Source organism: Elephantulus edwardii, unplaced genomic scaffold (genome assembly GCF_000299155.1).
Source record: "Elephantulus edwardii isolate Elephantulus edwardi_28Jun2011 unplaced genomic scaffold, EleEdw1.0 scaffold00306, whole genome shotgun sequence".
Taxonomy (NCBI): Eukaryota; Metazoa; Chordata; class Mammalia; order Macroscelidea; family Macroscelididae; genus Elephantulus; species Elephantulus edwardii.
This window is the reverse complement of record NW_006400056.1, coordinates 2,231,027-2,243,753: the sequence shown is the minus strand read 5'-3', so window position 1 is coordinate 2,243,753 and position 12,727 is coordinate 2,231,027. Positions and strand designations below refer to the sequence as shown.

The 12,727-nt window shown below is 38.4% G+C and overlaps 1 protein-coding gene across 2 annotated transcripts in view; it reads left to right on the top strand.

Annotated features, from left to right (window-relative positions):
* The window catches only part of NR2C2 (nuclear receptor subfamily 2, group C, member 2), a 70,715-nt gene that overhangs the window by 10,497 nt on the left and 47,491 nt on the right, over positions 1 to 12,727 (top strand). Inside the window, exon 3 of one of the 2 annotated variants that reach the window (XM_006901044.1) lies at positions 8,253 to 8,276. The exons of the other annotated variant lie outside the window; for it this stretch is intronic. Coding sequence (XP_006901106.1) covers positions 8,253 to 8,276 — 24 coding nt within the window. The remainder of the gene's footprint in view (positions 1 to 8,252; positions 8,277 to 12,727) is intronic. 2 annotated transcript variants of the gene reach the window in all.

The window sequence follows — 12,727 nt, the reverse complement described above, 5'->3', positions numbered from 1 at the left end:
CATTTGCAATGAGTAAGTCATTGATTGTGCAAAATTCAATCATTCTATCTCCAGCTTCATTTCTTTCACCAAGTCCATGTTTTCCAACTACTGATTCTTCTTCCCTGTTCCCAACTTTTGCGTTCCAGTCACCCATTATTATCAATGCATCTTGATTGCATGTTCCATCTATCTCTGCCTGTAAGAGTTGGTAGAAATGATCTATTTCTTCTTCTTTGACTCTGGTTGTTGGTCCATATATTTGGATGATAGTAGTGTTCGCTGGACTTCCTTCTAAGCGTATGGATATAATCCTATCACTCACAATGTTGTACTTCAGGATGGACCTAGAAATTTCTTTTTTGACTATGAAAGCAACTCCATTTTTCCTCACCTTTTCATCTCCAGAATAATATATCATGTGACCATCTGACTCGAAATGCCCCATGCCAGTCCATTTCATCTCTCCAATGCCTAGTATGTTAATATTTATGCGTTCCATTTCTTTCTTAACAATTTCTAATTTTCCTACATTCGTGGTTCTCACATTCCGTGTTCCAGTTACTAGTGTCTGCTTACATCTCTTCCTCTTCCTTTGTATTTCCATGCTTGATAGTTCTACCTAGGTTGCCCCTTCTGTTTGTCTACGTGTGTTGTGTTGTACATAGGGTTTTCAGAGGCCTGCCATTTTAGAAGTGGATGGCCAGTTCTTCTTCCTAGTCTGTCTTAATCTGAATGTTTAGACTTAGAGGAGTATCTGACAGACAGCAATTTGTGGAGTCGTGAAAGATTAATCCCTCATTTTGGAGTTGACTGTTAGTTACAATGTAGCCCCTGCCCTTAGCCCAGTGCCTTGACCCACTTATTTCCCAGCTCCACCCTCCAGGAGGATACCACCTCAGTTCTACCAAATGCCTTCAGAATTAATGACCCATTGTCCGACCCATGACTTGACAGCTTGTCAGAGAGTTTTTATTTTTTTTTCCTGTGTCCAGTGTCTCTTAAGTTTACTTGTGCTGTCTCCGAAGGGAAGGTAATGTGTCCTGTAGAACTCCTGTATAGATTGCGGCCAGAGGGCCCAACCCGTTTAGGCTCTGCCTTGGGGCTTGTTACCTGGAAGCATGTCAGAAGCTATTGTGGAGGTCCTCTGTGGTGCCTCTTCTCGTCTTGCCTTTTTATTTTAGTTGGTTCTGTTGTGATGTTGCCTGTTTTATCTATAAATACGATTACTTGTTTCTTTTTCTTCTTTTGTTAGTTTTGCTTGTGGGTTATCAGTGTTATTGACCTTTTCAAGGAACCAACTTCTTGTTTTGTTGATGCTTTCAATTGTGGGGTTTTTTTTGTTGTTGTTTTGTTTTGTTTTTTGGTTTGTTTTTTTTCCAAAGGGGATTTTAATGTTAAAAAAAAAAGAAAGAAATCTTAACATTATGACTAGTTTCAAAAGAAAGATAAGGCTCAAAGGGAAGAAAGCCCATTCGTAGACTAGGAGTCTGCTATTTGTTCCTTTCGGTGAGTGGCGCTCCAAGGGTGTCTCAGTTGTGGTTTTTTTTTAATTTTTATCGCATTTATTTCTGCTCTAATTTTTATAATTTCAGGGTTTTTTTTTTTAGAGGGTGTCGGGTTTTCCTGGTGTTCTTTTTCAGTTTGTTGTAGCTGTTGGTTTAGAGAGTCAATGGTCAGTTTTTCCTGCCTCTTGATGTGTTTGCTTATTCCTATAAATTGTCCTCTGATTACTGCTTTGGCTATTTCCCAGAGATTTTGGTAAGTTGCGTTTTCATTGTCATTTGTTTCAAGAAACTTTTTTAAATTTCCTTTTTTTATTTCTTCTAGTATCCATTCATGTTCAAGTTAGTTGTTCTTCAGCTTCCAAATGTATGATTCTTTCTCCTTTTTCTTCTTTTTATTAATTTCTAATTTTGTGGCATTTTGATCTGAGACGATACTTTGTATAATTTATATGTTTTTCAATTTGTTGATGCTTGCTTCGTGACCTGTCAACTTCATCTTACTTGATCTACAATCAACACACTTGGTACCAGGAGATCAGGAGACATATTGCACTGGAAAAGTCTGCAGTCAAGGATCTCTCCAAATTATTGAGGAGTAATTATGTCATTTTGTAGACTAGAGTGGACCTGATCTTTTTAATCACTTGTATCTGAAAACTGGACAGTGAATAAGGATGAGAGAAAAATTGATGCCTTTGAGCTGTGGTGTTGGAGAAGAGTACTGAATATTCCATGGGTATTATGACAAACCTATGAATGCAACCTTATAAACAGCAGATCTGAACCCTGTCCTATCCTGTGCCATCTTCACAATCTTTGGTACTGTTTTTGTTGTTATGTGCTGTCGAGTCGTTTGCGACTCATTGCAACCCTATGTACAACAGCCCTAAACTCTGTCCTCTGCCAATTGCACCATCTCCAATATACCCACCCCAATTACCCCAGACACTGAATCAATCCACCTCATAGAGGGCCTTCCCCTTTCTGCACTGTCCCTCCACCCTACCAAGCATGATGTCCCTCTCCAGGGACCGGTCCCTCCTTAAAACAAGTCCAAAGTATGTTAGACAGAGCCTCAGAATCCTTGCCTCCAAGGAGCCGCCTGGTTTGAGCCTTTCCAGGATGAATCTGTTTGTTTTCCTAGCAGTCCATGGTACTCTCAGTATTCTTCTCCTGCACCACAGCTCAAAGGCATCAGTTCTCCTTCTATCCCCCAAAGCCACACGGGATCTGTTCTAAGGCCACCTAGAGGGAGGATGAAAGGAATCCCGACAGGCAGAGAAGAGGGACACCAAGGGATCTTGAAACCCTCCGCCCACGTCATCAGTTCTACAGGACACATCACCTTTGCTCAGAAAGCATTGCCACTTGAACTTAAGAGACACTGGTCACAGCATAAGAAAATGTCAGAAGCTGATGTCTTTGGAATCACAGAAGCCAAGGAAGCTTCAGATATGATATCAGATCAAGGGCGGGACAACGGGAGATGGATGTTGAAGGGAGTGGACATCCTGGCAGATGGTGGAGCAGGGAAATAAGTGAGTAAAGACACATGTGCCAAGAGCAAGGATGATACTGATACGAATGGTTAACTCCACAATAAGGGAAATCTTTCACTTTTCTGTAAAACGCTGGTTTGTCTGATACTTCTCTAAATCTGAACATTCAGATTAAGACAGACTAGGAAGAAGGATTGGCCATCCACTTTTGAAATAGCGGGCCTCCGAAAACCCTCTGTGCAAAAAACCTATTGGTACTGTAGTAGTCTGTAAATTTTAGGTATGAGTCCCTTGTCTAAAATGTCATTATCAAATATATTTTTTGTCTGGTGTTGGGCTCAAAAGGATTTGATTTTTAGAAGGTCCCATTTCTTGATTTAATCCTCACCTGATTATGTTCTTTTGGATATTTTTACAAATGTGTTCACACCATTGAAAAGCAAGTTCAAAAGACTTGGCTTTCAGAGAACTGAAAAACAAGTTTAAGCTTCAAGTTACAAATTGAAAGGTGCTATGGGCAATATGTTGAACGATCCAGGAAGCATAAAAAAAAATGGAAGGAATACACAGAGTGACAGTACCAAAAAGAATTGACTGACATTGAAAAATTTTGGGAAGTAACATGTGAACAAGAGCCATTGGTTGTGAAGGAAGAAGTTGCACTGAAGGCTTTGTCAAATAATAATACCCCAGGAATGAATGGGATACCATTGACAATGTCTCAGGTAACATATGGAGTCCTTCATGCCATCAGCAGATTATTCCAGGAAATTTAGAGGACAGCTACTTGGCTGATTGACTGGAAGAGGTTTATCTTTATTCCCATTTCCAAGAAAGGTAATCCTACAGAATGTGGAAGTTATAGGACAATATCATTAATACCACACGGAAGCAAAATTCTGCTGTATAAAAAACAGCTAGAGCAGTGCATAGATAGGGAACTGCCAGAAGTTCAAGTGGGATTTAGAAGAAACTGTGGCACCAAGGATTATTGCTGATGTCAGATGAATCCTGGCTAAAAGAATATAAAGAATACCAAAAGAATATCTATTTGTGTTTTATTTACTATGTAAAGTCATTTGATTGTTTGAATCACAACAAATTATGGCTAACACTGAGAAGAATGGAGATCCTAGAATGCCTCATTGTACTTCTGTGAAATCTATGCCTAGACAAAGAGACTGTTGTCTAAACAGAGCGAGAGAACACTACATGGTTTAAAATTAAGGAAGGAGTTCTTCAGGTTGTATCATATTCAATCTATATGGTGAACAAATTACTCAAAAAGCTGGACTCTATGAAGAGGAGTGTGACATCAGAATTGGAAGAAAACTCATCAATAACCTGTGTTATGCAGATGATACAGTCTTGTTCTCAAGTCTTCTCAACCTTGCTTTTGCTTGGTGAAAGAAAGACCCTCAACCAGCTGATTGACATAGTGAGTCCTGCAGTGCATTCAAGTGTGTCAGAAATTGTGAAGATAGGACAGGATTTTAGATTGGTTGTTCTTGGGGTCACTATGGGTCATAGCTTGACTCAGTGGCACTTAATAACAATAGCAGTGTTCGTGCCATAGACTAGAGTTTGTAAATTTGTTGCTGTGTTTTCTCTGATTATCTTTATGGGGTTTTTTTGTTTTACCCTTAGCTCTTTGATCCACTTTGAGTTTATTGTTGTGTTTGGAATGAGATGTGGATCCTATTTCTGTTTTCTGTAGGTTGATGTCCAGTTTTGCTGGCATCAGTTGTTCTTTAAAGGCTGTCATTTTCCCATTTAATGGGCTTTGTTTCCTTGTCAGATTATATCCGTTGACCATTTTGGGTTCTCAGTTCTTTTACATTGGTTTATGTGCATGTTATTGTATCAGTACCATATTGCTTAATTACTGTGATTGTGTAGTAGGTTTGAGGTCAAGAAGTGTGAGTCCTCCTACTTTATTTTTCAGCAGAGCTTTGGTTATTCTGGGCTCTCTTCCTTTCCATATGAAATTTTAAATTGCTTATGAAGAATGACATCAGTACCTGTATTGTGATTGCCTTGAACCTGCCGATTACTTTTGGTGGGATTGTCATTTTCATGATGTTTGATCTTCCTATCCATAAAACATGGAATACTTTTCCTTTTGACTACTCTCTTGTTGCTTATAGTAGTATTTTGTAGTTTTTCTTTTGTGTCTGCAGTTACATATATTTCTAAGTACTTGTGGTTGGCTGTTTATTATAAATGCATGGCTTATTTCCTTTTTAGTGTTTTCTTTGTTGTTTTGTTTTTTTAGGTTGAGGTTAAGGGTTTTCTATGTATACTATCATTATTTTCATATAGAAATAATTTTACCTCCTCTTTGTCAGTGTGGATACCTCTATTTCCTTTGTCTTTTTTTTTCCTTTTTTTCTTTATTTCCTTTGTCTTACCCAAGGGAGCCCTGTTGGACTAATGGCAAGAAGCTGCACTGCAATCCCAAAGGCAAAGGAATTCTACCTTGCTCTGTGGGAGAGAGCTGGACTGTCTTCTCCCATTCAATTTACTGCCTCAGAAAGCCTGCTAGAGAGTCAGCTGTGATTTGGTTCTGACTTGATAGTACACAACAACAACCTTATTGTTCTAGCTGGGATTTCCAGTACAATTTTCAATAAAAGTGATGATAATCAGCATCCTTGCCTGGTGGTCCTCATTCATAAGGTATCACTTTATTCTCTCTCCATTGAAAATGATATTGGCTTCTGGTTTTAGTGCAGTATATACTTTTTATTATATTGAAGAAATAACTCTGTTCGTGTTTTCTTGGCTATTGTAATCAGCAAGTGGTATTTCATTTGTCACAGACGTTTTCTGCATTTATTGATATAGTCATGTAGTTCTTGTCATTTGCTTTATTGATGTGTTAGATTCCATAGATTGCTTTTCTTATTTTGAACCATCTTTACATGCCTATTATTAATTACATTTTATTTTATTGGTCTTTTGACGTATTACTGGATACTATTTAATACGATGTTAAGGATTCTTCTGTTCATGAGATAATTCATCTGTAATTTTAAGTGATTTCTTTGCCCGTTTGGTATCAGGGTCATTCTTGCTTCATAAAATGACTCTAGGAGTATTCTTTTTTTTATATTTTGAAATCATTAGAATAGAATTGGTGACAGTTCTCTGAATATTTGGTAGAATTAACTAATGAAACCATCTAAGCCAAGAGTTTTTTTTTCTGTTAAAGATGATTTTATGACCCACCAAATTTCTTCTTTTATGATGAGTCTAGCTAGTTCTGTCCGTGACAGTTTGGGTAGGGTGTGGGTTTCTAAGAATTTGTCCATTTTCTCTAGGTTTTCACATATGTTGTATAGCTTTTCATGTGAGTGATAGGCTATATCTATACACACACACACGGAAGACCAGCTATTCAGCTGTTATTCAGATATACACACCAACCAGTAAAGCCAAAGATGATGAAATTGAGGATTTCTACCAACTTTTGTGTTCTTAAATAGATCAAGCATTCAATGATGATGTAGTAATAATAATTGAGACTGGAATGCAAAAGTTGATAACAACTGGTTTTAATACAACAGACTTGGAGATAGAATTGAGGCTAAAGGTCAGATGATACAAGGTTTTACAACCAGTGTTAATGATTACAATCAATATAAATTCAATTCACTACAAATACCTTTTTCAAAAACCATAAAGGGCAGCTATACACATGGTCTTCACGTGATGGACCAAATGGAATCAGATTGACTACATCTGTGGAGAAAAAAAATTGATGAATCAGCTCTGTATCATCAGCCAAGACAAGGCCAGGGCTCACTGGATAGATCATCAATTATTCATGTATAAGTTCAAATTGAAGCTGAAGAAAATGAAAAGAAGTCTTGTGTACTCTCCAGTGGGAACCAACTCATAGCTAACTCTCCAGCGAGTTTTCAGAAGCAGTAAATCACATGGGAGGAGATTGCCTGTCTTTCTCCCACAGAGCTGCTAGTGGATTCAAACTTTGTGCATTTGGGTTGGCAGTATAACTCCATACCACTAAGCCACTAGAGTGCCAAAATAGACCTTGAGCCTATCTAACCTGATTTTAAAATCACCTCAAGAATAGATTTTCTGCATTTAATACTAATGATCAAAGACCAGATGTTTTGGGATGACATCAGTGATACTATCCATGAAAAATGCAAAAGGTCGTTACAGAGGTAGGACAGAAAGACCAAAATGAATGTCTGAAGAGACTCAGAAAATTACATTAGAACAAGGCTGAACCAAAGCAAGAAATTTTGACCTTAAAAAGATAAAATTTCAAGGAAAGCTTGAGAAAAAGCAAAGCATTATAACAAAATATGCAAAGAACTGGAGTTCAAAATAGAAAGGAAAGAATACTTTAATCATTTCTCAGCTTGAACTGAAAAACAGATTCAGTCTTCAAACTCCAGTACAGAAGGATTACTAAATCTTGATTGAAAGAAGTATCGACAGAAAATGTAAGGACTACACATTCACTGTACCAAAAAGAATTAGTCAACACTGAAAAATTTCAGGAGGTTGCTTATGATTAAGAGCCAATGGTAATGAAGAAGTCTAAGCTATACTAAAAGCATTGCCAAAAAAAAAAGGCCCTTGGAGTTGATGGACTACCAAGGAACACCTTTAACTCTGGGTGTGCTTACTAGTCTCTGCCAGGAAATTGGAGTATAGCTACCTGGTCATAAAATCAAAAGACATAGTGCATTAGGAAACTCTGTTCTTAATGATCTTTCTAGAATGCTAAAGAACAAGGATATCTGTTTAAAGACTCAGGTTTGTCTTTTCAGTTATTTACTATGCATCTGAAAGTTGAACAGTGAATAAGGATGATGAAAGAAGAATTAGTGCCTTTTGAATTATGTTATTGGAGAAGAGTATATAAAATTTCCATGGACTACCACATGAACAAAAAAGGGTATCTTAGAGGTAGTGCCACCAATGTGGTCCTTAGAATCAACAATGGTAAAACTTCATCATGATTTGTTCCTACACAAAAAAATTTGGTAAACCTCTCAGTATCTAGCCAGCTGCCTGGAAGAGATCCATATTTGTTCCCGTTCCCCGGAAAGGTGATCCGACAGAATGCAGAAATTTTCAAACAGTATCATTACTATCACATGCAGAAGATTATTCAGAATTGTCTAGAACATTGACAGAAAACTGCCAATTCAGGTTGGGTTTAGAAGAGGCTGTAACACCAGGGATATATTTGCTCATGCCTGATGAATCTTGGCAGAAAGCAGAGAATACCAGAAAAATGTCCATTTGTGTCTTATTGGCAATGCAAAAGCATTTAACTGTATGGATCATAACACATTATTGCTACCACTTGGAAGAATTGGAATCCCAGAACACTTAATTGCTTTTGTCCAAATAGAACAAAAAAACTGCATTGTTTAAAATCAGGAAAGGTGTGCATCCAGTAGTATCCTTTCTCCATGCCTGTTTAGTTATATGCTAAACAAGTCATTTCAGAAGCTGGACCTTTTGAAGACAGATGTGGTTTATGGATTGGAGGAAGACTCATCAACAATCATCCTTATGTAAACGACACAACTTTGCTTGCAAAAGTGAGCAGGATGTGAAGCACTTGCTACAGAAGGCCAAAGAGACTGCTTCATTACATCAAGAAAATTAAAGTTCTTACCATTGAGCCAGTAGGCAGAATCATGATGGAGAAAAGTTTGGAGTTGTCAGTTATTTCCTCTTGCTAGGATCCACAATCATCAGCCTTGGTTCCAGCTGTCAAGAAATCAAAAGACATATAGCCCTCTCCTGTCAGGGACATCTTCAAACTACTAAGAAGCACTGATGTCAGCGTGAAGACTAAGGTGCTCCATATTGGAGCCGTGGCCCTTTCAGTTACCTGCTATGCAAATAAGAATGACAGAAGAAAGATTGATACCTTTGAGCTGTGGTGTTGGAGAAGAGTCCTGTGTGTCTCATGGATTCTAAAAATAACAAGTATGTTTAACGCAAGTGCAGTTAAAGTGCTCCTTGGAGGCAAGGAGGGTAAAGCTTCATCTTACATATTCTAGGCATGTTAGGAAAGGCTCTTCCTTAGAAAAGGACATCAATGCTTAGAAGGTAGTCAGCAAAAGGGAAGAAGACCCTCAACCAGATGAACTGACAACAGTGGATGCAGCAATGGGATTAAGTATATCAGATTTGATAAGGATGCCACCAGATAAGACAGGGTTCAAATTTGTTGCTCATTGGGTTGTTATGAGTCGTACTTGACTCAGTGTCACTTAACAACACCAACAGTGGCATAATACATTATATGTTAGGCCGCTGAACCAAGAGGTCAGCAATTAATATCCACTCCTTGCTCCTTGGAAGAAAGATAGGCAGGCTCCTGTAAAGATTGAAATACCATTAGAGGGTCATTGTGAATCAGAATCAACTCAGTGACAATGGGTTATTAATTTAAACATTTATTTTTAGATCAAATAAGAAAAATGAAGGATTTCCTTTTACCTTCACTTATTTCTTTGATGTTCTTCCTTTACTCTGCTGCAGAGTAATTCTTTCCTTTTTCTTACCTGAAACACCTGTAGTTTTCCTTCATTTTTGAAGATAGTTTCACAGGAATTAGAATTCTTAGTCACTGGGATTTTAGCTGAACTTAAAATATTCCATATCATTTTATTCTTGCTTGTATGGTAGCTGATGAGCATTCTATCTGTAACTCTTACCCTTATGTCTTTATTAATAATATGTGCTTCATTTCCCTCTCCTACAGTCTTCTTTGAGGATTTTCCTTTTCTTTGGTTTTCTAGAGTTTGACTATATTGTGCCTTCATGTAGTACTCTTGTGTTTCTAACTTGTTAACTCATTCTCAGGGCTTACTGGATCTTTAACTCGTTCTTGGAGCTTACTGGATCTTTGCATTTCATTCAGGGGCATTTTTTTGATTCATTTCACTGATTATTTCCTTGGTTGTGTCTAGTCTGCTGATGCTTCCATCAAAGCCATCCTGTACCCCTGAAGTCTTCTTAAAACCCAACAATAGTTAGTTGTCTAATAGAGTGTCTGTCTTGAGCATTGTGCTCTTTTATGAGCTCTCTGTATGGTGTACATCTGTTTCATAACAGTGTTACTCACAATAGCAAGGAAATGGAACCAGCCCAGATGCCCACCATACAAATGAACAATTTTGGTATATTCACACAATGGAATACTGTGCAGCACTAAGGATCAACTATTTTATAAAATTCTATATAACTTGGGAGAGACCCCAGCTGAGGGAATGATCTCGAGCTACTTAACTGTGGTCTTGCAAGTCGTCAACAGCTGTAGGATCAGTACAAGAGATTGTATTCCACACTGTGAGGTGTGTGAAACACCAACACAGGATTGGCAGCAAGACTGTATAGACTTAGCCGAAGCCTACTGGAAGATAAGAAGTTGTCTGGAGTGAGAAATAGTAGACAGTCAGCTATGCATCCAACCTGGCCCAGTCAGCTATGCATCCAACCTGGCCCACTGCTCACCAGTTCCTACAAAAAATCAGCCTGCATACCTACAGACACCTGAGTCATTCCCCTGATTTGTCTGAGTCTCTGGAGGACCTTCTAGTGAATTACTAAACTAAAAAGCCGTAGAGTAATTCGTGAACTGAGCCACAGATGGAACTGTTAATGTTATAGATTATAGGCTTATATAGTTAGTTAAGCATTTGGGACTTCATTGACCTGAGACTTCTTAAAAATAGTCAAATATTGCACACGGTCACTATTGTGAAAATAGGATAACAGAGTAAGAGATGTGTAAGTGTTTAAAAGAGAAAGGAAAAAGGGAAAGGGGGGGGAAATCACTGGAATAGCAGAAGTTAGTGAGGCCTGTGGGTGAAGGAATGAGAGCATGAAAAGATGGAGTGATAATAGGCATAGAGCAGTGGTAATTAATTATATAAAATATAATGTATATGAATGATATATCAGGATACCTGCCTTGAAAATATCTACTTTTTTTTTTTCAGTTTCTTAAACTGTGTGGCCATAAACACTCTCATTTAGAGTGAGCTCAGTGACTGTGACTGCCCCGTTCTGCAGAACTTGAATTGAAGGGCCTGTCTCCTGCCTCTTCACCACCAGAAAGTGGGGCCATCTCCACACAACTGTCACAAGGGCCTACTCTTCCCTACTCTGCTTTAACAACACAAGAGTCCATCCTGACAGAAGTCTGAGAAGCTGCCCATCACTACAGACACAGATAGATAATAACACCTACGTAGTATGAGGGTACCAAAGTCTGCCTCAGAGGATGCTGAGGAGATTTAAGGGAGAGTTGTGGGAGTTTTATTGCACTTAGTCTAGTGTACAAGTGGGAACATAGAGCAGACATGGTGACACGAGGGGTGTGTGTTCACTTGTGGTCCAGTGCAGGGATGGATGATGACATTATACAGACCTGATAATATCAGAGGATGTTTTCACACATGGGCATGTAGTCCAGTACAGGGATGGATGATGGTATGGTGCAGATGTGGTGACATCAGAGGTGGCTTTCACCTGCAGCTTATGACATCAGAGACTATGTCTCACATGTAGACAGTACAGGAACAGATGGTGACAGCAGACATGCTAGGGCCAGTCCAGTACAGGGTGGTAAGGCGAGGTACTCCCCCAAAATGCACTGAAGCTCAAGAATTTTTATCTGTTAGTCTGTTGGCTTGGTAATAATTTTCATTCAACTAACTAATCTATAAACTCTATAAACATAAAGAAATTAATTATAGAACAGAGTTCAGGTCTTTGTTCATAAGGTTGCTATGAGTCATATTCGACTTGACAACACTTAAACTCAGTGAGACTAGTGGTGTTATATTATGGAAGAACATTCTACCTTGTACATGACTGCTTGTCAGTTTGCTGAACTGAGGTAATCTGGGTTTGCTGTGATGCCGAACCTTGTACCATTAGGGTATCAAATACCATAATGGCTTACCAATGTGGACAGTATTTGGTGGAGCTCCCAGTTGTAAAACAGGTTTGGAAGCAGGAGTGGCATCCACTTCCTAAACTACATGCCTATGGAAATTCTATGAACTTGGAGAAACTACGCTAGTTAACGAAGAGCATTAGGTCTTTTGTTCACAGAGTTGCTGTGAGTTGTGCTCAACTTGATGGCAGTCAACAATAATATGAAGGATTGTATAAAACACATACAGTTGGTGTCAGCCTTCCCTCCTACATCTGGGTACTGACTGCAGCACTGTGGTCATGGCGGAGGAAATAGCAGTGCTAAGAAGGAATAGACCAGGCACCAAAGCTCAAGATTTCTGTAACTGCCATGATGAATCGTTTGATGAAATGGACAGTACACTGGTTGTTCAGCAGTATATTCAACAAAACATAAGGGCACATTGTTCCAATATTGACAAAATACTTGAACCATCAATGAAGATGAAAGTGTGTGAAAATAAAATTTAAGGTAGTTATGTCTTGAATTAAATAGACTTGCTATCAATCTTCAGAATGAGTGTCATCCAGATACATGTTCTCAAATGACGGCATGAACTAAGTTATTCGTGAACTGTATATTCTCTGGAATGGCATTCATGGTTTTTAACTAAGACTAGTGTTATCAAGGATGCTTTTGGCAGAATGGTAAATGATCCAGGAAGTATTAAAAGAAGATGGAAAGAATATAATGAGTCACTGTATCGAAAGGAATTGGCAGACACAGAAGAATTTCATGAAACAACATATGAG